This window comes from Formica exsecta, unplaced genomic scaffold (genome assembly GCF_003651465.1).
Source record: "Formica exsecta isolate Colony F162 unplaced genomic scaffold, ASM365146v1 scaffold211, whole genome shotgun sequence".
In the NCBI taxonomy this organism is placed as follows: Eukaryota; Metazoa; Arthropoda; class Insecta; order Hymenoptera; family Formicidae; genus Formica; species Formica exsecta.
This window is the reverse complement of record NW_021849408.1, coordinates 4443-31033: the sequence shown is the minus strand read 5'-3', so window position 1 is coordinate 31033 and position 26591 is coordinate 4443. Positions and strand designations below refer to the sequence as shown.

Below are 26591 nucleotides of genomic sequence, written 5' to 3'. Positions count from 1 at the left end.
TGTGCAAATTAGAAACTTGCACATTGCTTCCTCATCATTTTATCTTACAATGCTTAAGCTGCTTTAAGCATGCGGATTTTTCAATTTTTGCTTCCTCATAGAGGAAGCTTTGTGAGCGAAATAAAAATTAAAATAATTTCTTTCACCGACCCTCACTAAATTCAACATCAAACATGCTTTAATAATACTCTATCCATGTAAAAAAATTTAACCTGATATCTCAAAATTTGCGAAAGTTACAATGTATACAGACATTTCTCAAAAAATTAAAAATTTTATAAAAAATGAACCTTTTCATCGATTCTCACCAAATTCAATACCAACCATCTTTGAATGATACTCTATCCATGTAAAAAAAAATTAACCCGGTATCTCAAAAATTGCGGAAGTTAGAGGTTGTACAAAATATCGCGTACATACACACACACACTCACACACACACACACACACACACACATTTTTTAGGAATATGATTTTTCGACGTTTTGGAACATTCTAAACACATTGGCATAGAAAACTCGAAAAAAAATTTTGTCACGAAAACAAAGCTTCCTCTATGAGGAAGCAAAACATTGTGTAGTTTAAAATGCTAGTAAATTAACATGTTTTCTTCTTTCTTTAACTAGTATGCTAGTCAAGTTAAAATATTTCAACTTTATTACCTACTAGCGCATTAGCATGCTAGTAGCTAGTAAAAAAAGTATCGTGTGAACCACGCTTTACGCGTGTAAGACGATGTTGAGGAGAGCCGCGGTAAATCTACCGTGCGCGGCATCAGACACTTCTCTTATCTGCCCTAAATAAATTGCCGTTTCTCTCGGCGGTTCGTCCTATCCTCCGATGCTCGACGTCGGATTCGAGGGTGGAAATACGCGAAACGCGATTACAATGGATAATACATGTCTGCCTTACGTTCTGGAAGCGAAAATGCGAGCGGCGATTACGTGCAAGATCGCGTGCAGCAACGAACGTAGCCTCATCCGTCGTCTCCTTTAACATTTGATCTTTGATCGAGCGAATACAGAGTACAAGAGGACGTTCAAAGTGCGCTTTGTATCTACGTGAGAGAGCAAATCTCTTGTTTCTCCACTTTAAACTATATTCAAGATCCGACTTCCGGATATTTTTCTTTCTGCACGATCGTCTTACGCTGTTTGTTATCAGAATTATAATTGAAAACGTTAGTTTAGAATGTTAGTAAAGAATGGTAGTTTAGAAATAATAATTGATGTAACTAGAACGTGCACGCGTGAACAGCTGAAATTTCAATACATCCCCTTCAAAGCGTAAGTAATAGAAAGATTAAATTTAATAATAATAAATTTTTGTAACTTAATTATAACAATAAATTTATATAAATTTATATTTTTATAATAATAATAACTTAATTAATCATAAGTTTTTAATCATTTTAAATCATGCGTGTCTTGGCATGAAAACGGAAATATTTGAATGCTATTGTTACTTCAAAACGATTGAAATAATTCAACGTAACATCTTTTCATAAATTTGTAATATCCTATTCGATGTGAATAAAGACGAGATATGCTTGCAGCAATATATTTGGGAGATGTTCCATGAGAGAGATGAAATGTGCTAGTACATCTCACGAACTTCATTCTTCATTTATGAAAGAGAGATATATATATATATATATGCCATATTTCTACTTAACGCTAAAAGCATAGGTATTGTTGTAGTAATATATTCTTGTTCTAACTTGGTCATTGTGTACTATAATAATTCAGCTGTAAACATCTAAGAGATAATTCTCAAATTATAACCCTTTAACTGCAACGCTCCATATTACATATGTATAATAACGACCGTTATATACGGCGTGATAGTCGCACGTCCACCACTATGGCAAGAAGTGCGAGTGAAAAGTAAAAACAAAACCGCGGATAAATTAAATTAATTAAATAAATAAATAACTTTTAATTAATAATTTCATCTCGGTGAATGTATATATACTGGCTTCGTAACTGCTAGATCATATTTAATATTGTATATATACGGTATTCGCAATTAAAGAGTTAATTGGATAAGAGACGTTTACAGCGAAGAATATATATAGAGTAGAATATTAATTTGTATTTTTGTTATACATTTATATGACTTTGTTCTAAAAAAGACCGACGCTAAATTTTGGTCGAATTATATATATTAAAAAAAAATATATATATATATATATCTTCTCTCTTTCTTTTTATATAATATAAATAAAATTATATAAGCCATTATTGTTTTGTTCAAAAATTAATATTGACCTCTGTGAGATGAAACTGTAGAAATTTGTTCTCTTAACAACAGGTTTAATCTTGTTAATCCGTGATTTATCAAATCACATGCCGGAATACATTACGGTGTCATTTCAATAAAATCTGTCATAAATCTCATTAAGCTCATCATCCTTTGTCACGTGAATGCGCATTTGTGCCGTAAATGAATGGTTATCGAGACATTCACTTCAATTTTAATCACGGTAAATCGATGGAGTTTTTGCCGCGATGAGAAGCGTACGATAATTTCAACCCGTTGAGTTAATTTTCGTTATAATGTTTAATGCAGCTTTGGCACGAATAGGCATGCATCGCATTCCAATTTTGTCATCGCTTCATTAGCTTTTTGTTAATGCATTATCATTATCTATATATTTCAACATCACTAATTCTATTGTCCTCATTATTATTATTACCGATTCAATTCCTTTATTACGCAATTGTCAATATATTATATGTTTTATATAATATTTATCAATCTTTCTTCTGTTTAATTTAACGCATGAAAATGAACGACAAAAGATGACAGTTTTAGTTCACGCGATGAAGATTAATTCTCAAGGAAGAAAGAAATATTTTTTTCTCTTAGCCGTTATTTTCTATTATTTTATCGTGAAGCGGGAAATATTCATGGATGATTGTAATTTAATGATTTACGGGAACAGATACAGTTTGTTAATTCTATTTGTCATTCATCCGCTTACGCGCACGACGAAACTTCGAACTTTATTTGAAATTACTTCCAATCCGAGTCTTGATTACGTCAATTTGCGCGTCGCCATGCCCGAGTTTCTCACGCAACTCCGGCTGGACTTCTCGCCGAAATCCTCGCGAGGATCGCAAGGTCGAGCCGAGAGAACGGGAGGATTAGGGGAGGAACACGGGATCTAGGTCAGAATTCCCTTTATTCGACTCTCCTTTCTTGGCTCCTCTCTCGCGGTCGAGTCTTCTATCTCCCCGTTCCCGTTTCTCATTCTTTCCATTCTGGACCATGCGCGATAGCTTTTCCGAATTCTTCCGAAAACCGTTACAATACATAATGAGGCATCGCCAGCTACCCAAGAATACCGGCGACGCTTTATCGAATGTATCCCCAGGCTGCTTTTACGGAAAAAAAAACTCTCGGAATAGATACTGCAGCTCGGCCCGCTGGGATAAACCAGACATGAGCAGTCTGAATAGGTGCGAAAGAACGAACGAAGAACTGAACGACGTCAAGGTTTGTGCTGTACTCTGATCGTGCGATTTTAAAATTGATTCTCGCTTCGAAGTCCCGAAGGAGTTTTTATGTGCTAATGTTTGATCGTTTCGAAACAATTGCGAAATATTCGAAGGCGAACGAATAGCCAAGAAGATATTTTCACTTAAAAATTGTGCGGCAAAACATTTTCAATTTAATATAAAAAAAATTCGGTAATCGTTTTATTTCAGAATTATATTTGTGCAATGATTTATGTTTATTATACGATTTCATATTCGTGTGTTGCTCAGCAGAATGTAATTGCACAAATTAATGCAGAGTTTATTTTAATTTCAACATTCTATAGACTTTATTAATTAGTTCTAATGCAGGTCTTGTAGTTTTTTTTTTTTTTCAAACTTTGCGCTAGCCTGCCTTAAGCTCATATTTGATATAATTCAACCTATTCGAGAAATAGAGGAAAAAAAAGAACGAGAGAAAATGCATCAAATATTTAAGCCACATAGAATAACCATGCGCGCAAACAAGAAACACAATTTTCTTGTAACTTCTATACATACTCCATAATAAATGTGTACACTTGCTATCAATCGTTTTGCTTCTGTCGTACACGACGTCCATGATACCTGCAATTGTATGTGTGTAACTTTGCACGCGCTTCACGCCTCGTTAGGTCACGCGTCTTAATTTTAAACGATTGGGACACCGGATACGTGTAGAATTCGTGAAGCTTCGCTACGATTGACTACTTGATTATCGTTGCATTGATCATCGTTATTTTTGTATCATATAACAGAAAGATTTAATATACTTCGATTTAAGACGTGCATATAATATAAGAACTCTAAATTTATCCCTAATCAATTATTTTTTTGAATCAAATTTTTTTTATAACGATTAATCATATTGGTAATAAAGTATATTTTCTAACTAACAATAAGTATATATATTTATTGGCAATATATAATTTTAATTGTGCTATATTTCTGTTATTTCCTGATTATATAAAGATATAAAAAGTTTAAAGATTAGTCAATGATACAATTTGCGGTATTGAACAAACGAATTTTGTTTATATTATTCGACCATCTTCTGAATTTATTCGGTAGTATTTGAATTGTGTGCTGCGGTTTCTGTTAAGGTTTCGCGATTGAGGCGATATTGGTATATCTCTTATATAGTTCGAATAAAATTTAAAATATAACATTTATCCGCGGTTGAAAAAGATTTAAGCTTTATATGAGTCACAAATATTTAGAACTTTACTCTTCATCGGAAAATTTTATTTTGATTCTCTTGGGTAAAAACCTTGTTCCAGGTTTCCCGCTTTAAAACTATCGTATTCTCGACTAGAACAACCTGGAACAAGGTTTTTACCCAAGAGAATCAAAAAATAAAATTTTCCGATGAAGAGTAAAGTAAGCTTTATATTGTTGTTCTGGTCTTGAAAATTTTGTTCTGAGTTGTTCTACGCGGTTATAAATATGTTCTAAACCGACAATTATGTAAGTTGTTTTGTTTATGAGAAAATGGCCAAAAATGTTTTTTTCTTAAATTCTTGTTTTTTCAATATCTTTTAAAGTTTTTACCCAATCAAACTAATACTTTGGAACAATGTTTAGAACAACTAGAACAACATGGAACAATCTTGAAAAGTTCGATTTTTGAAAAATGGGGTGCCTAGGTCAAAAAATTGTATTTTTTAATTTTCCGCGAAAATTTTTATAATATAAATTTGATGTTTTGGAACAATTTAGAACAAGTCTAGAACAACCTGGAACAACCTTTAGAATTTTAAAATTTCAAAAATGGGGTGCTAACTTCACGCAGGTTCGTACACGACGTCCATGATACCTGCAATTGTATGTGTGTAACTTTGCACGCGCTTCACGCCTCGTTAGGTCACGCGTCTTAATTTTAAACGATTGGGACACCGGATACGTGTAGAATTCGTGAAGCTTCGCTACGATTGACTACTTGATTATCGTTGCATTGATCATCGTTATTTTTGTATCATATAACAGAAAGATTTAATATTTCGATTTAAGACGTGCATATAATATAAGAACTCTAAATTTATCCCTAATCAATTATTTTTTTGAATCAAATTTTTTTTATAACGATTAATCATATTGGTAATAAAGTATATTTTCTAACTAACAATAAGTATATATATTTATTGGCAATATATAATTTTAATTGTGCTATATTTCTGTTATTTCCTGATTATATAAAGATATAAAAAGTTTAAAGATTAGTCAATGATACAATTTGCGGTATTGAACAAACGAATTTTGTTTATATTATTCGACCATCTTCTGAATTTATTCGGTAGTATTTGAATTGTGTGCTGCGGTTTCTGTTAAGGTTTCGCGATTGAGGCGATATTGGTATATCTCTTATATAGTTCGAATAAAATTTAAAATATAACATTTATCCGCGGTTGAAAAAGATTTAAGCTTTATATGAGTCACAAATATTTAGATGGAAAATTTTCATTTCTAGATCGATCAGCTTGAAAAACATATGTTAAATATGTTTCACTAATTGTTACTTCGAGTAAATGATTGACCGTGAAATTTTGATATATTGTATGATAACAAAACGATTCAAGTGCATTAAGCGTTATGTAACCGTTACATATAGTCAAGTAAAATCGGAAGCAGCTATCTTAATGTTATGTTAATTAGTAGTTTTTTATATTGAAAATTTATATTGATAATTCCAAAAATAATTTCTGGAGAAATCCAATTTCTGTTTCGCAAAAGCTTTATCTTTTAAGCACAGGAGAACTTAAAAGATGTTTAAAAAAATGTACAATGTTTAAGCTGCATCGTTGGTGCAATGGATCACCGACAATAGATCCAGTCATGCGTGAATTTAATCAGTTTGTATTTACACGAATCTTTTCAATTCCGCTTCGTCACCTAATCAATGTAAGCACTCTGATGTTTATTTGCAGAAGTACATCGCTAAAAATAAATTAAACTATGCCATTTAACCAACCGGATGCCATCTCGTTTTGAATCTCGTGTTCTAGAGTCGATTCTTTACTAATTGCTATTTAGAACAATGTTAGGATTTCTTGCTCCTTAATGCTAGAGTTTACGGCAACATTAAACCTTGTGCCTGACATCTGTTAATTTTCATCAACGCGATCTCTTTCATTCGCCCAGCGATAGCTTAAAATTAGTTTTTTTATGCCAATCTTTTGAAGAGACAGTGATAAGATGTAGTATTTTTTTTGTGTGTGAAATTGTCACCCCCGTGTTACAATACATTCTGTTAAGAATCCAAAACAAAAAAATATTTTTAATAATTTTAAAAAATAGTCCAGTATAATATTATTGAAAATAGACTTCGAAAAATGGGGGTGTCAACTTCACGATTTTTGACACATTAAGATTAAATAATTCTGAGCATAGTTCTTATGTTCTTTTGAATAGTTATATAGTTTTTGATACTTTTTTTTCAAGAATTCTACAATTTTTAATTTAAAAAAATTTACTGTAACTATTCAAAAGAACATCAGAACTGTGCTTAGAACTATTTAATTTTTATTTAATAATAATAATTCTTTTTTATTTTTAGTTTTATGACAAAAATCGTGAAGTTAGCATTCCCAATTTTCAAAGTCTACTTTCTTTGTTATAATGGATGGAACTATTTTAAATAATTATTAACGCTTCTTTCTTGCTTGATCTGAACTTTTGTTCTAATTCAGTTCTAACTCAGAACTTTTAATAGAATTATGGTATTGTAATATAAGGGTGCCAGCTTCACATTCTTTTTCTCTTTTATGTCAAGGCTGCCCATAAATAAAAGACGATTGTTGCATTGTGTTTTTAAAACGTTGTTTCTTTATGCATCGTCACGAAATGAAGAGAATTTCTCCGTAAATAAAACCGTTGAAGCAAAAATTTTTAGAGACTGATATTTTTATAAAAACGAAAGTTCTTGGTATATCGCAATTATTTTAATAATATAAGTTAATTAACATTAAAAAAAAATTTTTACGGGTTAAACTTGACAACCAACATAATTATTTTATTATATTGAAGGAAATACACATAAAATAATATTATCATGTAATATTTATGTGTATTTCCTTCCATCTATTTACTTAAATGCTACAAGAAGAAATAAGAAAATGATAGAGAGAATCCAATATTCGTATCACTTACAATTTTTTCATGTGATCCACAACAATTCGAACGATTTAACGGCCGGCTGATGGCACTTGACTATACCGTGGCGGTCGACACGTTGCACTTTCGTTGTGCTCGCAGCCTATTGTCTCCTTCCTTACGAATTCAGCAGCAGTTAAAACACGGAATTCGATTTCGGTTCACTTCCACAGACGATGAGGCCCCGTTCGTAGCGAATCAGCGATCTTCCGACGAGATCGGATCATATCATGTTTCATTGAGATTACAGCAGTACGAAGATCGTTAGAAGGCCAATGGTCGAAGGACAGCGTGCTTTTGTTCTCGAGAAAGTTTTGTCTCAACGATCGGATACGTGTTTCTTAACGGTCGAATACGTGTAGAAATTTCCGAATTCTTCGAACAACGACGATAATACAGGTCCATTTGAGATTGATCGATCTAAAAGTGCATCCGAGATGCATTGAACCTTCGTAAATTTTATTCTTTTCCGTTTGACGCACTTATTTCCGTATACTTTTATATTGATTGGTGCAAAAGTATTTTTACATTAATATTACCGAGAAAATACAATAAGAGAGAAGATAGAAAGAAAAAGAGAAAGAGAGAAAGAGAGAGAGAGAGAGAGAGAGAGAGAAGAAGAAGAAGAAGAAAAAGAAAGAATATTAATAATGGGAAAAGAATGGGAAAGTGGGAAGAGAATATTAGTAGCAATAATGAGTTCTTATCAAATGCATAACGGAATGCATTTCAATATTCTTCAGAAAAGTTTGTTTTAATTATTCTTCGTGAAACGTTATTTTAAAATAACAGCAATGAAATCGTTACCATTGTCACTGATATTATTTGAATAGCTCAACGTGAGTGCATCAGAGAAAAAGACACGTGCGTGTACACGAAATTCACATATCAATTTCTTTAGAATTAATTATTTTAATTTCATAAAAAGTGTATCATCATCTTTCTTGTTGTAAACTCACTTTGATTTTTGCACATTCTTAATTCTCCGACGAAAGGTTACTTTCAAAGCAACACAAGTGATAGCCGTAGAGATTGTCGCGATTGATTTTTTTTTTTTTAAGCAGTCGGACCAATGCGTCAAAGAGAAAACACAGGCGCGTATATGCACTTCTACGATCTTCGCGCGATATTTTTGAGAGGATCAGTCATCTTAGCAAGATACTCGCTTTAATTATTACACACCGTTGTGACATCTCGCGCCGCTACTACTTTCGAACGTTCATGAATGAAAGTCGTCGGCGTCCACCTTACATTCAATCTCGATCGAATGAATGCGCCACGGAGAACACTCGCGCGATTTATGTACTTTTTTTTTTTTTTTTTTTCGAAGCAACACAAGGTTAGGGTTAATTCGCGATGCGGTGCGACGCGACGTCGATGCAATCGAAGGGGGTGCGCGTACACGAGGAGACTGCGATCTCCTCGATCAGCACCGGGGTCGAGTCAGGTGTAATATGTGGGAGAGATGCAGGTGGAGACGCTTGACGAACGAACGAACGAGCTTCCGCGCATTCGCACCTGACGCGGTGCGACACGGCTCGCGGCTCGCGAAGAACTGGCGAACCGCGCGCCAACGCGAACTCACCCGATCGCCCCTTTTCAACCGACGAGACCAACCGACCGACCGACCGAACCGCCGTTGAAGAGCAGGTACCGACACTATCCTTGTCCCTGTTTCACCCGCGCCGCCGCAGCCACCATCCCCCTACCATCTCGGCCGACCTTTCGGAGCGTGCATCCCTATTTACTCCCGGATTTATCCCAGGTCCGGATCGACGCTGTCGGGGTCTCGTCGAACATGCCTCGGCACCTGTCGAACGTTTTATTTACACGCACCTTTCTTCTGCTTCTGTTCTTACGAGCAGTTTTATTGCATACCCGAATCGAAGAACGATGTAACGAATTTCCAAATTATGGTAATTATATTTAATTATTTCTATAAAGAACTATTCAAACTTAATTTATATTTATTTGTTTTTATCTTTTTCATGATGAATTACTTGTTTCACGCGCTCGTTATACAATTAACTGGATTTTTTATACTTCATATTATAATTTTCATATTTTAGGTTATATAGAGAGAAAGAATAGAAATACTTTACAATCGAAATAAAATTTGTAAATGCTTTTCTTGATTTCGAAGATGATACATATATATAATATAATTTAAATGATACCAAAAGACAAATACATATAATAAATATAATACTAAATATTAATTATATAAATATATTCAATAAATATAATAAGAAATATTAATTACACAATAATTTTTTAAATAGAAATTATTAATCATGTTACTTTAACTCTGCATAATCTAAATTTATTTATTTAATTATCTCACATGCGAAAATTTTTTATATATCGCGAATTTTACATAAACTAGCTCTGGCAGTAACATAACATTATTTGCTTTAGCGTAGATGAGATGACGTCATACGTTATATAGGTTTATAGAACACGAGACTAAAGCGCGAACGCTATGAGCATGCGTCGATCTTACAATATATAATACGTAGAATGGAAATATGTAGAATGAAATATCAGCCGATCGTTACGTAACAATCATTAGCATATTATGCTACTTAGCTGCATTTTTTTCGATATTCACGTGCATTAAATAACTATGATTGATACAGTCAAACAAGTACCAAGAGTAAAGCAGAAACAGACTGCAACGATGGTACATCGATTGATATGAAGCCATTTATCACGCTCTATACTCATTTATTATGATTGCATGATTAATCATTTATTTATTTGCGATGATAAATTTACAACTGTGTTGAGAATTTTTGCGATTGTAATCATATATTAACTCACCCCAGACACTCCGTCTTTTCATATCTTTTCATCTTTTTCAGCTATACAACACGTGCCTCAATTTATCGTCGTAATAAATTAGGACAACGCATCTGTCAATTGTCAATCAACGAGCTAACTTTTGTATAAGTTAGATTGAATAATTCTGTTGAGTGAGTAAATCTTGAATAAATCTCAAATTTCAAAGTAGAGAGAGAGAGAGAAAGAGAGAAGGATACAGAGTGCGTTTTACTGTTATTTGCGTTGAAATTTTCGTAGGATAACGAGCATAAATGGGCTCAGTAAGAAACGGAAGATTAATTGCCCGCACCGGAGGAAGGTTACCGGCATTTGAAATAATCAGTAAGTCCGAAAGGGACCTGCAGACAGAAGTAGTTAACGCGGCTAATGGCAGGGCGTATACCGTAAAGTAGATGAATCTCGCGGCGGTTAACGCGGGACTAGAGAGCAATGGGAATCTGTCTTTTGTGTTCGTCAGACTATTACAATTTGTCTGGCAGTACACACAAGAACGGGAAGATCTATAATATACCGGTGGTAACTCGTCTTTCGCGCTCGAATCGCGGCTTCTTTCCCCGCGACTCGTTCCCGCGTGCTCATTTCTAACATCTATACGTCTAGCTCGATTTGCGAACAAAAGGTAGGCCACAGTTGCGAACAATAAGAGAATCTTAGCGCGTTCCGGTATTAAGATTTGACTTCACGCCTCGTGAGGTTTAATCTGCGCCGGCAGATATCTCTCTCTCTCTCTATCTCTTTCTCTCTTTCTCTGCCTCTTTCTCTTCCCGCATATCGGCGAAACCATCGCCAATTTCAACTCGGGAGAAAATTTATGGAAACTCTAATGAATATCAAGTTTTTTTGTAATTTATTTATTTACATTTACATATTAAATGTGCTAATATTTTTCTATTTCCATCTTTGCATTCCAAGATGAGAAATTTTGGAAAGATATCTTATACAATCTTCTATTAAGAAAATTTTAAAAAAGATTATTGTATATTCTTGCTCAATAAGATTTGTCTGTAAATTTTAAGATTACGTGCAATCTGTTTCGATAATATCGGAAACGTACGCGTCTGATGCCGATCACGAATACTCTGTCGTTATAATAAAATATGCGAAAACCGAGAGCAAAAAACGATTTTGTATCGTTTTTATTTCCGCAAGATGCAATATCGAGTTATCTGCTCACCAGAACATGTGAATTTGAAGAAAAATTGCTAAGATGACGCGTACAGATATACGGCGATTGACAAGGAGAGAATTGCATTCGCGAGAAAATAGAGCGATGATAGAGGAAAGAGAAACTTTTTCCAGTGGCAAATACGATCGATTCTTCGACAAACAGTACAATCTACATACTATTTATTTATGTTTTGCATTTCGCACATTTTAAAAGAAAATTCGAAAAAAGAACGACTGACTTAAATCATAGCAAAATACATGCAAAACGATGCATCTTATTAGCTATTACATTATCCTGATATGTTTAATGTATGAAGACGTTATTTTAATTTCTAATTTTACGGTAGTAAGTTAAATCTGGGACATCGCATCTCAAATACATATTTTATAAAATATTATTGAAATAGTTGATTCTCTGTCCAGTATTATTAATTACATTTCTTTTATATTACTTGTGTTATTATTTGAATTTAGTTAAATCCAAGATTTTAGGTATTTCCGATGTGAACTGAATTGACAATAAATACTCTGCAGGACAGATATAATTATACTAATAAATTGATTCCAGAGAAAGAATCAATTTATTGCAATATATTTCATGAAATTGTCAAAGTAAGATTATCATGGTATCTTAACGCAAATTAAGTTTGTCATTGGAAATAGAGTTCATTAAATTTTCAACCACGGCTCATCCGTAAATTAGGTGTTTATAGCCATATGTTGTATATAGGAGTGCTCAGATATTACGTTATGTAAACAATAGTATCGGCTGCATAAAATAAAATGTGCGACGGATGCCGTCAACGTCCCCATAAATATCAGTTCGTCGCGGTCGAATCGGTATCTGAAATTCACTTCGATGCATAAAGTTTCGCGCTCGAATCTCCAACGGCGGATATATTTTACTTCTACTTTATTCTTCAATGGAACTTTCTCACTCGCAGAAAAGCGTGTTTACATCTCTCTTTCTCCTCCCCTTTTCTCTCTTTCTCATGTACGAGAAGAGGAAAACGCCATTTGAATCTTTACGCTGTTCGACAGGTCGCTTGGACTATTTCCCGTAATTATTCGGGAGAAGGGACGTTTTCCTTCGGCCACGACGTAAATTCGTTTTTCTAATCACGCGGAAGTTAGGAATTTAATCCGAATTAATCGAGCGAGATGGAAGCAGGCGTGTCGAAGAACTTTTACGACTTGCGCATATCCTAGTTTTGCACAGCTTGAAAGGGATAGTTACGGTTTTAGGAATGTGACTCATCATAGCAAGTAATATCCTCACAGCAGGTAATTCCTTGATTCTCCTGAATTTCCTGATTCTCTCGTTGTCTCTCGCGATCCTCCTTTCGCTTCGTGCGGTTCTATAACTTGCAGTATTTCGTCACATGTATTACGCACGACATGATTGATACGCAACTCGCACAATAGTTCCTATTTGCAGATCGATAGAATGCCTCTAACCAACGCTGATACGGTGCTTATGGATGGTATTTACGGTACTTAGTAACAAATTACAATTTTAATCAAACTGAATAATTAATGAAGTACATATCTAATAAATAAAAATGGATTAATTCATACACATACACACACACACGCGCATCATCATAATATATATTAGCACTATATGAACGATTACGTAATATCTTAATTTAATTTATGATAATTTAATTATATTCATCACATTATTATATTTTTTCTTAAAAAAAAATTTTTTTCTTTTGTGCTTATACGTAACATCTCGTACGCCATGGAATATTAATATGATATTAATATGAATTGAAAGCATTTTGCATTTTAAACAATGATTGTTACGAGCAAATATTCTTATAAATGATATTACTATTAATATTGTATTTTGTAATGGATAATATAATATCCAATAGATGTTCGTGTACATCATCGATATTATGTGCTGTTTTGATATATTGCTAATAAAAGCTTTTATAACCATGTCATGGTATAACACGTACGCGTTTATGGTCAATGTCTCTTTTCGAAGGAGTATACTCTGCACTGCAGTTTGCGAAGTTCCATTATCCTCCGGCCTTGTACTACCTTCGAATTTAGCAGCAGTTTCGTGCACACGTGGAACTGCATTTATGGCTCACTGAATTCTGCAGACGCGACGTCGGTCAGAAAGCATTTCGGATATTCAAAAATTTCAATAATTTGAAAGCTGAAGACTTTCAAAAGTGGTTAGGATAATATAAAAATAATTTAAAAATAAAAAGTAAGGAATATATGAATACTAAAAAAAAGATATATACAATTATTATTATTAGTCTTGACACGTAGATTTTGATCTGAAGAATATGTATATTTTTATTTCCATTTTGAAAAATATATAAGTTAGAGATATATAAAATTATAACTATAATATAAATACGCGTATCAATATAATTATTAATTGATCTGCTAATATTATCCATATAAAAGCATTTTATATATACATATGTATATTAGTTTCTAGAAATGTGTCAAATATGGCTTTCGCGATTTTCCGATGACATTTGCAACACGGTTATGCATAGGACTGTATAATATTTTGCTCGTTTGTGGTGCATATGCAATATGGTGGAGTTAGCGACATATGCAAGCACTTAAGTTACGTTACAGCTTGTGTTTCAACATCTACGTAGTGCTTGTGGTCGGATTTATGTATCTCCAATTCATCTAAAGAGATGGATGTCGTATTACGTAATCGGGATAATGCACCGCATCGAGATTGCATAATTTAGTGTTTCACGATTTTCCATTATCACAATTTAAATTTCCTTTAGAATTTTGACTTTAACTAACAGCAAATATCTGTTATGATAACATTGTTTGTGCTGAATAAAAATGATCGCATTTGCATACTTACATAGATAATCAAAAAATTGTCACAAAATAAAAAATTGATTAAAATTTGATTAAAAATTTTTAATGAAATATTATTTTGCTTTGTATTCTTTTAATGATATAATAAGTTTACAATTTTGTACTCACTTAAACGTTATTTTCTACCTGGAGCTTCCACGTGGTTAACTCGCTGAGCTGTGCTTTTGTTGCTATTATTACTGACCATTCTTTCGAGTATCTAATATTTCTACGAATTGTTGTCGCGGACGACCAAGAGTACAACATCCATGGTACTTTAATTACACTTGCAACGGCAAAAATTATAAGTTGAAAAAGTGGATGGTTGAATTTTTCTCTTTCTTCCACCGTACGACTCGATTACATAAAGCGTGTGATGAACATCTGGTTCCAGAATGTCGAACGCGAATGTGTCACGTTATTTATTTTCACTGAATAATTACTATATATTTGAGTAGCGCACGTGATTGCAAGTGTAAATAAAATGCTATTCGTACTGTGCACCGATCGTGATTTCTGTTATTTGAGAGCGTCATTCATTGTCGAGTTATACCGATGCAATTTATTACGACAATGCATGTGCACGCGATATGCAGCCGTCTCTGTCGAATAAATCTGCAAAGGAAGAATGCGACGTAAAAGCATAATTCTTTCCCGGCGTTTTTAAACGGAGCCACACCATCAACAATACCGCGTATGACGGCAGCAAGAAAACGAATCGATAATTCCATCGTTATGCGACGGGCACGTCCTCGATTTCAAAACTGAACTTGTCTTGTATTGAAACGCATTGCAGCTCATGCAAGCGTGATCTTGAATTATTATGCTGCATAAAAAGCAAGAGTGACTGAAAGAGAACTTAGTTAATTTCTTACGCTTTCGCGCGCACAAGCTGTCGAATAACTTATGCATCTCAACATATTTTTACAGGATAGAATATTTTCATTAAAATTAAAAAAGAAATTCTAGATTTATTAATAGTAATTTATTATTGATATTACTTGCAGCGAGATTATAAAGATAATATATCGAGAGGAGAAAGGAGAATAGACAATTTGCAAATTTCTTATGCAGAACAGAAACAATAATTTTTTAGTCGAAGATATATCGCATTATTTTCTAGAATGTGCCAAACGATATCAGAAAGTTTGAGATATATAAAGAGAAATTTTGGAATAATATATTTAGTAACATTATATGTATAAACTTAATTATTATAGGTACGTCAAAGAGATCTTCTTCTTTTTACTGCAAGACTTTGGCCTTTCTTTTAACTCTTCTTTTGCTCTGTCCATCGATCGTTTCCTTTTCTTGAGAGATACAAGTCCAACTTTCTAATGCTTAGGTAATCTCCCTGGTTGTCTTCTTGTTTGAGGTATCTGTGTTTTGACCCATTTGGCAATCCTCCATTTTTCCATTCTGTCCACATAGTCTCTCCATTGTCGTCTCCTTTCCCTGATCCATCTTATTATGTTCTGGATCCCGCATTATTTTCTGATTTGTTTGATTATTCAAAAATCATAGAGATATTCTAGAATAATCAAAAATCTATATTTATTGTTTTTATGATTTGACAGAACATCCAGATTCGTGGCAATTAATTTCCCTTCATTATGATTTCCAACCATTCGCTTCTAGTTTTCCAATATCCATTCTATCGGTCTTTTAAACTTTGAAGAGATTTTCACTTCTACCGCGCATAGGTTTTCGCAAAAATAATTAAATTTATCTGGCCAGCAAAGTATTGACATTTCAATCAATTATGAGAAATATCTTCGTTAAAGCAATGAAATTCTCTGCACTATAATTTATTATTTTTAGAAATTTGCAAATAATTATTGTCGTGGAAAATAATTATTATTTAAATTATTGTAGCGGATAAAAATATAATTTTAAAACAGCTTATGTGATTCGATCGTTAATTTGCAAGAAAGGAATAGTTTCGAAATACAATTTATACGAACAAATATTCTATAATTTAAATGTCACAGCTTGATTATACGTTCGAGTTTTATCAACCTTCAACTTTTATAAATTATAAAGTATGATGTATCTCTTTCCGGATTGCTGGATAGAAATCCAACGTCGAAAGAAAAATACTGAGCAGACTTCTGAGAGCCCCTGAAAACTCCTCTCAGGCATTGTCAATTCTCAGAAGCCTTACGTAAACTTCGAGACTTTTGGCTTAAAGCTTGGCAAGCTTTTCCTTCTGTAGAATTTATGAAAATCGCAAAGAAAGTTACCGCACACTCGTCTCTTCACCTCTTTCGCAAGGTTATTACGAGGAAGAAATGAGGCGCGAGTGTGATCTTTTAGCTTATAGGCCACTTTGAATTTAAATCTGAAATCAACTACATTTGCCGGTCGCATTTTTCCACGAAATAAATATTTTAATTTTCGTTTGCCTAGAAGAGACGTTTTATTATCTCTTATTAGAAGATAAATCGTTAATGAAGTTCTTGCACCATTATTTCTTAATCGAGAATTCTCGCTCTGTTTAATCATTTTATAATCCTCGGTGTGATTATATAATCCTCAATCATATTAGTATGATAATTTAAAAAAACTCAAAATGTGCATATATCCAACAAAAAATTATTTTGCTGATAAAAATGTATGGAATTTATAAAACTTGCGTATTGTACTATTTTTCATTGATGTCATTTCATTGATAAAAAATATGTGATTATTATCGAACATTCCAATATACAGTGTGTATACAATTTGATTACCATAATTAGCATATTTATAAGGGATAATGGAACATTATTATATAGAATAAATTTTTCGTAAAAATTTTAGAGAAATTTATACATGACCTGACATAATTCATAAAACAGTCTAAACAGATATGTTAATGAATATGTTAGTAAAACTAGTAATATTCTAGAACGTACAGAATAATGAATGAAATAAATAACGTGTGACTAATCGAAAAATCCTTTTCTCTCTACCGGGAAAACATAACTAGAACTTCCGACATCTTGATTAAAATTTATCACGGCATTATCTTCGGGCATTTACATATATTAATAAAAAATATATATACGTGTAACGTCCGGTGATCGCTAATGCAAGATAGAATTTCTGTTCTCTCTTCCGGTCGCATGACGTCATAAGGCGGTCCGCACACAGACGCGCAGAGCGGAAGTTAACACACATGTGGCGTTTCCCGTAGACACCCCTCGCAAGAAGCGCCTTAAGAAGCGAGAATTCTCGAGCGAGAATTTTACAGATGGTGGAACAAACGGGCGGTTACGCGAAGATCACGCACACCCATTTCCGGAAATGTTTTGTGAAGATCCAAGACACGAGATGATCTAATGCGGCGCTTCCACCGATCGTGTGCACGCGATTTCAATCTACGCTAGTAATTCATCAATCTGGATATGTTCTGCATTAATGATAGCGATAGTTTAAATTGTCATTTAAAATATTTTATTATTATTATTATTGGCAAGACAGCCCCCCCCCCCCCCCCCCCCCTTAATCCAATGTCTGTTTCAGTTTCCGTTTCCAAATTGTTCTATTCATAGTCACATTTCTTCAGCTGCTGATACTGACAATGGTGACATCCCGTTCTCTCATTGTGTGTGTAAGCGTATATGTGCAAGTGACATCGGTGTCACAGTTGCAAAAACAAGCGCGAATATATGTGCTGTAGAAGGCCATTTAAAGAGAGATAATACAGAGAATTGATATACAGAAATTTAAATCAGATAGAGACGATAACACAATTAGATTTTTTTTTAGATGATACATTAACTGAAACGCGAGATTTATTAATTAAATTAGAATTTTGTCCAAACAGATAACCTTTGCTTTAGTTTGCGCATCGCAGTTACTTGAAATTATTATAAGTAATACTACACACACTAATTTAATTAAATGCTATATAACTGTATATATAATTTTAATTTTGTATTATAATAACATTCGGTATTTTACTATAATTTTTAATCAGCAAATTAGTCGCGGCATACTTTCATCGACATAACTGCTTCGTTAACTGCAAATATGAAAAATCGCTCTGATAGTTCTCGAGAGTTTGCGAACATCGAAATACCTATAATGACCCGCGTAAAGCGAAAATGGACTACTCTTTTGGCAACTCACTAAACTCGGCGAGTGGAAAATAATTATAGCCAAAGTCAGTGAAGAGTTAATTGCCTGAGAGAGAGAGAGAAAGAGAGAGAAAGAGTAGAAAAAAAGAGAAAGAACAACCGTATAATTTTCGACGGTAGAACGAAGGCGCTCGTGTACCGGGAGATACCGGTCTCCCCTGTGACGGGCTTTTAGCCAAAGAGATTAGCGTCGCATCGTTGCCCCATTGCGAAAATGCACCCGGTACAGTTGCAACGGATGCTGCCGACGTTGCAATCTCTTTACCTTCATCTCGTGTATCCGCAATCTTTATCATCTTCTGCTCGTATTTTCGCGCACATTGGATTACGTGAGATTACCGACCATCGCCATCTCGAATCAAAAGGTCTTCGTTTTATTACTCTCTCTAAGCAACTAATTCAAATTTATATTTGACATCTGTACGTAATCTAATCAAGTTCTTTATATCAAAAATATTACAAATAATTTAATTAGTATTAATTTTGGTAAATAAATATAATTGATAAAAAACATATTTTGACGGATTGAAATAACATTTTCGCAAAAAGAATTATTGTTGAAGCGTTTAAATATTTTTGACTGAAATATGCAATTCAGATAGAAAATAATAAATATATGATAAAATTATTCACGAACAACGAAAGATGAATGGAAAAACATCAGAGAATCTAGAATAATTGAATAATAAGCTTAATGGCAAATTAAATAATACTATCCGTAAAATTTTCCTGTGAGTTAACTTACCGGAACATTTAATTTCTACCATAGAAATGTTATATTATATTGAGAGCTTTAATATTTTCGTCACGTTTGCCAATGTAATAATTTTCTCGTTATCGGATGATCGGGTTTGAAAAAAATTTCATTCAACGCGTGCGCGGAGATAATCGTTTTATTCCGAATGAAAAGGTATATCATCTGCGTTGTTGGCCTTGGTTCAAAACGTTCGAAACTACGCATGGCAAAGCGAGTGTCTGAATATTGACGGACTTGTTGCTAGACGCGAAACAGCGTCATGTTTGACGTTGGCAAAAGAACAATTGGCTAGTGGCATCGCAAGTAATAAATCGCGTTCTCTTTATATTGTTATCTGTATATATAACTGTCGAACACATACACATACAATAAAATATTTTTGTACATGTTGATGCGTTCTCCGTTAAACCCAAGATCAATATTAATCACCTTCGTTACATCGGCAATATATCACTCGACGATTATCAAAGATAATGCTAGTAGAAACGGAATCAGGGAAAAATTCGCCGCTTCCTTTCATATGTTTATGTTACAACCACATCAAAGAGTCTTCCGCATGATAAGGAGACCTTAACGAGCATCTCCATTGTTCGCTCTGGCGCCCTTTGATCAATTAAACTGCAAAAGCATCTTTATGCATCGCCGCGTATACACGATGTTTGTCATATGTATACAAGAACGCCGTAGAACATTCTGCGTTTGTTGTGTTACTTGCTGAATTTATATACAACATTATATTTAAATATGTAATAAAAAAAATCAGGCGAGGAGAACCAAGTGATGATTCAAAAGGCGGTCGTAAAAAAATGGATAACAATAATATAATTAAAAATAACGATACAAAAATAAAGACCGCACGTTTCTCTCCCCAAGTGCTCTTATTCTTTTTCTTATCTGGACCAAATATTAAGTTAATAAATGATAATTAACGCGCAAGGTCAAATCGCTAGATCAGCGAGAAAGGCGAATATAATTGTTACGAGAGGATATTGGTTGCCTTCCGTCACACGATTCGTTAGCTCGCTCGGTCCAAGTTTTCGTATCGTTAGGCCTACCGAATTATCTGCCTTTGCTCCGAAGTTCTTTTGCTCTTCGTATATTTTTTGATCTTTTTTCTGTCAGTCACATTGGTATCAGAACTTTCTCCGAAATCCCGGAAATTTATTATTTCTTCTCGCATCTTTGCTCCATGAAACAAGGCCAGCCACCGGAGGATAAATTCGTAGAATTTGCGGATGAATTCGTAGAATGGCCTTCTACTTTGGCCGATATCTCGCTGGCAGAAGCACGTGTTTATCGCGCTTTATATAATCAAAATCTTCGAACATCTATTGTTCCGAGACGAGTTCTCGTTATTGAAGTGAATGTAGTCGATATGTGTTGACGTCTCTTTCTAGGACGAGACGCCAAGTCGAAGTGATTTCAAATAATGTAAAATAATCGCATGCCTGCAGTAATATGTAACATTTTTATATATGATATATAATGTATATATGATTCAAAGAGATAAAAACTTTGATTTGAATCTATTTCAAATATTATTTTATCTCGAGTATTGTTAGAATGTAATTTTTCACTCTCTTTATATATTTAAACTTATATTTTTCTAGTTTTAATGTATGTGTGTGTAAAAATTTATTAAAATGTCTTTATACTAGTGATGAGGTATATTACATTAAAAACTTGTTCGCGCGACGAGAACAACGTAACGAGTTTCTCAGAGTCCTCAGTTGTAGCCGACCCTTTAATAAGGGAAACGATGAAGTTCGATGAAATCCATAGACAAGACTAAGCTCTGTTGTATCAAAGTTCAATTACGCTTGATGCAAAAGTTATCTTAAATATCATGGAATTATATTATCATTGTCGAGTTTTCTCGTTTAATTTTCTTAGATTACGTTTTTGACGAAAGAAATATAAAAGATGTTATACTTTTATGCGCTTTCCACAAAATATCTTTATAAGCTAAAATATAAATTCATTGACTTGTCGTCTTTCGAAACATCTTTATATTATTTGCAACTCTAGTAGAACAATTATTTTATCATACTAAAAAATGTATAGTATAAATAAAATTTTGAGATATACTACAGATAAATAAACAAGATAACATTTATTCAAATAAAAGGAAAAAGTTCTTCCACATTTTAAAAATAAATATTTCTTGTTTCTCGTGTATGCAGTTCTTTTGTCTTAATTTTTCATCATCATCATCGTCATCATTATCAATCAGCTCATTGAGTCCACTGCTAGACATAGAGCATTCCTAAATTTTACCATTTCACTTTGTTTTTTGCTGTCTGCATTCAGTTGTTTGAATACGCTTTAAATCATCTGTCCACCTTGTTAGAGGTCATCCCCTACGTCTGACAGCTTTATGCCTAAGCCTCTATTTTAGTATTTTTCTAGTTCACCTTCCATCAGTCATTTTAGCAACGTGGCCTGCCCAAGTCCATTTTAAGGTAGTAATCTTTTTGGCTGCGTTCTGGAGACGCCAGTTCTTTGTCTCACAATTTTATTTAATATTTTATCTCTGAGAAATAATTCAAGCGTTGCCTTTCCATTGCCCGCTGGCTGACTTGTATCTTGGTGATTTATTTTCTAATCAATGTTTCTGCACAATAGGTTAAAACAGGGAGCATGAACATTGATTATATATCTTCCGCTTGAGACACATATGACGCTTGAGCATATCTGATTTAAAAATATCTGTCAGGTTAATTCTCCATAGATTTATTTAATTTAATATTTATGCTCACTGCTCTTAATGAAAATTTTAAAAATTATTTCTAAAAATATAAAAGAGTCAGAAAAATAAAATAAAAGTTAGAGAAGTAAAATTTGATATCTCTACTATATCACTCTTGTTGAAAAGAGTATTTTTTTTAAATAGATTATTCTATTTCCATAGAGAATTAAGGAGAAAAAATTGCTCGTTGCACAGAAGCTTCGAAAAAAAAAAATTTTTTTTTTTTTCAACCTCGATATAGTTATATCCCATTGTACGGGTGCACTGTGAAAAATTGAAATGCCGCGTGGAGCTGTTACGCGATATTGGTTTCTCGTACCGAAATTTAATGCGTGCTCGACCTGAATGGACGGTTCTGTGGTGAAATAAGACAGATTGGGGACAACTGTTTCCAGACAATTACATTTGTCCTCGCGGAATATTAAACTATACTCGAACAAAGTGGCATTTGGAATGAAACATCTGCTATTCGAATAATAGAGCCTACAGCGAGGGGAAAATAATGGCGGGAAGAATAACGCGGAAAACATTCGCGTTCATCCGCCTGCCAGGCTATCAAATGTATAGATCGCACCGCAAATTACGTCAAATGAGTTGTTCCTAAACACCGTGGGCATTCGCACGTGACAATTAACGCAAACGATCGCTTGTATCGCTACTTTCCGCTCCACTACGCTTGCCATTACATAAATACCGCATATATCTCTTGTACAATGTATGTTTGTATGTTATACTCTCTTATTTATTATAGTCTCCACGAAAAATAGTATTATATATATTTCATATGTTTTATTTTACTGTACAAAGGATATATGGTTATAATGGGAATTGCTCGAATAACGTATCATCTAACTTGATAAGATAATAACATTCGCGTTATGCTCAGATAATAAATATTTTATAAATACGGCGAAATACGAGTCGCGTCGTTTAAATATGAGCAGATACTGAAAGCGGGCGTTGCTTTCATAGTGAAACTTTTCACATTAACAAGAGGCACAAGGGCGATATCAGGCACACGTACTACCGGGCGGAAAGATTGTTATGTACATCGCAGGCAATGTAAATTAAAGTTCTCAGGTATCTCTTGTAATTACTGTTTTGTCAGAGTTTTAGTATTTGCCAAGTGGTATTTCTCTCTGAAGCTTTCCTCGCGAGTTCTATGCCTTTCTCCTTTTTTTTTTAATTTTAACTTTGAAATCTATTTTTTATGGAATTTCTCACGCTTCAATATATTATCGAGCTCTTAAGAAAAATTGGCGATAAAAGTTATAAAATATTATAACTTGTAATTTATAGCATAACGTATAAAATATTAATTATATGAATATTATTGGAATCGATTATATTCGAGATTGTATTGTCGTGAATTATTATATTTGCATCGATAATAGTATTATTATTCAAATAAAATTATCAGTTGTCAGTTAGTGATAATAATTGACAATAAATCAATGATTATACATGATGAAATTATAATAATTTATTTAAAAAATATAAATTGTTTCTGGATAACTAATTATACATATATAATTAACGCGCGATTAATAAAAATCGTTGAAATTTTTTATATTTTATCTCACCTTGCAGATTTTTGTCCTTTTTCTTACGCCGATGCCTCTTTCTTTGTATTTCCTCGACGTAATTTGAAGATGAAGAATCCTCGTGGCCCGGAAATTCGCGGGCTTCATTCACCGATTTCCTCATCTCCTCCTGCCTTTTCTTCAGCAATTCGTAAACTCTCTTGAAGTAGTCCTTGGTGATATCCTCGTTCGATTTGTTCGCTAGCGAACCTTCGCCGTTCAGATAGCCGAAATCACTGTCGGAGCCGTTGCCGTCATTTATTTTCATGTCAGAACCGTTCACGTGTTCCTTCAGTTCCTCGCTTCCGTCGACGATCTTGAAGGTGTCGCTTTTCTTCACATTCGAGCGTGGATATAACTCTCGATAATTCTTGAAGGCACTTTTCGAAGGATTCGTGTTATGCTCATAGTTCGGAGAATTGATGTTCAATGCAGACACGCTGCCGATATTATTGTCGCAATTTTTCACTTGAATTTCTGCGATAATCGGTGATTGGGAGCCGTCCGCGTTCTCCTTCTCGAAGAGCAAATAATTCTCCTGCAAACTGGTACCGAGCCTGCTGCTGTTTGTCGAAGTCTCGTCGAGAAATTTCGCTGTTTTTTTCTCCGTCAACAATTCTTCGCTCTCTTCACGAGATTTCTCGTGAAGTGGATTAACGCAGTTTCTCAAGTTTTGGCAAATCTTGCAGTTGCGCGAGGAGCAGAGATCGCGTTGCAGGTCCTTCCATCTCGGTTTACTCATGAAGTCCTCCTCGGGTAATTCTCTCTCCGATTCTCGGCGATATCTCTCGCTTTTTTTCCGCTCTTTATATTCCCGCCAAGATCTCTCCACATTTTCCTGGCTCTTTATACGTCTCAGGGAATTTGCGAGATTCTCAACGCTGACCACCGGCATCGCCTCCGTCTCCTCTTGCCCCTGCAAAATGTCGCTCTTGGTTTTACAGTAGAATTTCCTTCGTTCCAAACTCGACGATTCCCTTTTGACTTGCGATTTTGGTCGATTGTTCAGTTCCAAAGCTTCGACCAAGACCTCGCTCCTTGATCGCCGATAATTACGCGGTTTTCTTTGAAGCTGGGAATCTTCCGACCATTCTCTGCAATTTGTCGATTTCTCCCTTTCTATTTGCTTATTCAACTTCAACTTCTCTTTTTCGAGGATTTCGGGATCAAATCGCAGGATGCTTGTCTCACTGCGCACCTTTCGCGTTCTGTAGTTTTTTCGATCGTTCTCGTAATTATAGTCCGAGTATCTTTTTCTGATTCTGACGTTCTCGACGGTTTCCGGAATGTCGACATTAACGGCTGATCTCGAACGCGCCTGTTCCATATTCATTCGCCGCTGTATCTTTTCGCGTAAGAACGTTCTAATCTTTGTCAGCTCCTCCTCGTTCATGTCGTCTTTTATCTTGCAAATGGCTCTATCCCCTTCGTTCGGTTTGAAATTATTTTTCGCCGAATTCTCCGTCGGAATTACGGTGCTCCGAGTTCGCAGATACGGTTTCACCTTTCTGTTTTCTCCATTCGGATTCTTCTCTTCAGAGTTGAGTGTGTCGCTTTTGTTCGAGCTACGACTTCCGGGACTCTTCTCGCTCGATCCGATTCTAGTATCTTTCGTCTCATATCCGTCGTATTCTTCCTCGCGAACCAAGCTCAATAGGGTCTCGCTCTGACTTCTTAGATACGCTTTAACTTTTTTACACCTGTCCTTGGCTATCTCCTCCGGAGTTCTCCCGATCGTATTACGCGTACGTAGATCGTTCATGATCTGCTGTCGAAGGTAATCTCCGGCGGAGTATTTTTTGTTTCCTGCCGCTACACCTTCTACGTTTCTTTCGATCTTCGTCTTCATCGTTGGGTCTTCTAAGGCGGACAAGTGCCTCTTTTTGCTTCGTCTTTCTTTAATGTCTACGTCGCTTCGGGATTTTCGCGGGCCGAAGCTGCACGTACCGAATTTAGTGCTGAAGCCGTCGATGTTACGATTAACCTGAAGCGGCGTCGTGACGAGCGAGGCAGTGGAAGACATCGACGTGGTGGAGGACGTTTGCTCTTTGCCTATCGAGTTGGCACACGACTCGTCGACTGGAAATTGTTCGTGGGTTTTTAGGCCCTTCTTGAAGGAACCTCTGGCCCGCTGCGCCGTTCGGCCGGTGGTTTCCACCAGCAACCGGCCATTCTTGTCCAATAGTTGGATGACAGGCAACGCGTCGGCGGACGTCGTGAGCTCCCACTCCCAGTGCAGCGGTTTCTGTAGCTTCAGTCGGATGATCGGCTCCGCCGATTCGCTGCCGGGGCCCGTGGAATCCTGATCGACCGGACTGGAAGTCGTCGCCCTGACGATGGGATGGGCGTTCTTCATGGTCCCGGTTCTTTCTCTCTCCTTCATTCGTTCGTTCTCGCTTGAATAATCTGCCGGAAAAACTTACCGCTTGATTCTCGTCCCGATTAATTCCTCGTTCCAAACGAGTTTGTTGTCTGGAGTTCTTAACGGGTCCTGTCTTCTCTCGATGAATTTTATGGATTTCGTGGAAGATCGGCGGTTGCGTTTCGAAGCTTGTTCACATCACTGTCGCGATAGATTTTTAATTTCTCCACGAAGCAATTTATATCGCGAAATGAAAATTATTCTACATTCTAAACAAGAAACATATAATTAATGCATATTAAATAATTAATAACGTTATATGAGAAGAACGACGAAAATAAGATTTGCATGCTGTAACATCACTCTGTGATCACAAGAAGGATATTAAAGACGCACATCGTACGATCGTCGTTCGAGGTGCAAGATACTGATTTGCGGATGAAGCGACCGGTTGCATGATGCAAAGTCGTTGTCGT

The 26591-nt window shown here is 34.9% G+C and overlaps 2 protein-coding genes across 2 annotated transcripts in view; one reads left to right on the top strand and one right to left on the bottom strand.

Moving 5' to 3' along the window:
* LOC115235191 overlaps positions 1–10890 on the top strand; it is a 97087-nt gene extending 86197 nt beyond the window's left edge. Inside the window, exon 4 of the mRNA XM_029806809.1 lies at positions 10535–10890. Within this exon, the coding sequence (XP_029662669.1) occupies positions 10535–10575 (41 nt within the window). The 3' untranslated portion in view covers positions 10576–10890. The remainder of the gene's footprint in view (positions 1–10534) is intronic.
* Positions 10891–15881: 4991 nt separating this feature from the next.
* LOC115235137 lies at positions 15882–26109 on the bottom strand. Its single transcript, XM_029806716.1, has 2 exons — positions 23754–26109; positions 15882–16015 (listed from the first exon to the last, which is right to left on the bottom strand). Exons 1-2 carry the CDS (start codon positions 26107–26109, stop codon positions 15882–15884), a joined length of 2490 nt encoding a protein of 829 aa, XP_029662576.1.
* Between the last annotated feature and the right edge of the window lie 482 nt (positions 26110–26591).

Coding starts and splice junctions, on each gene's coding strand:
- LOC115235137 (XM_029806716.1), bottom strand. CDS start 26,109: ATGAAGAACGCCCATCCCATCGTCAGGGCGACGACTTCCAGTCCGGTC. Junction 16,016..23,753: donor AAAGGACAAAAATCTGCAAG/GTGAGATAAAAT, acceptor TGCGGGATCCAG/AACATAATAAGATGGATCAG.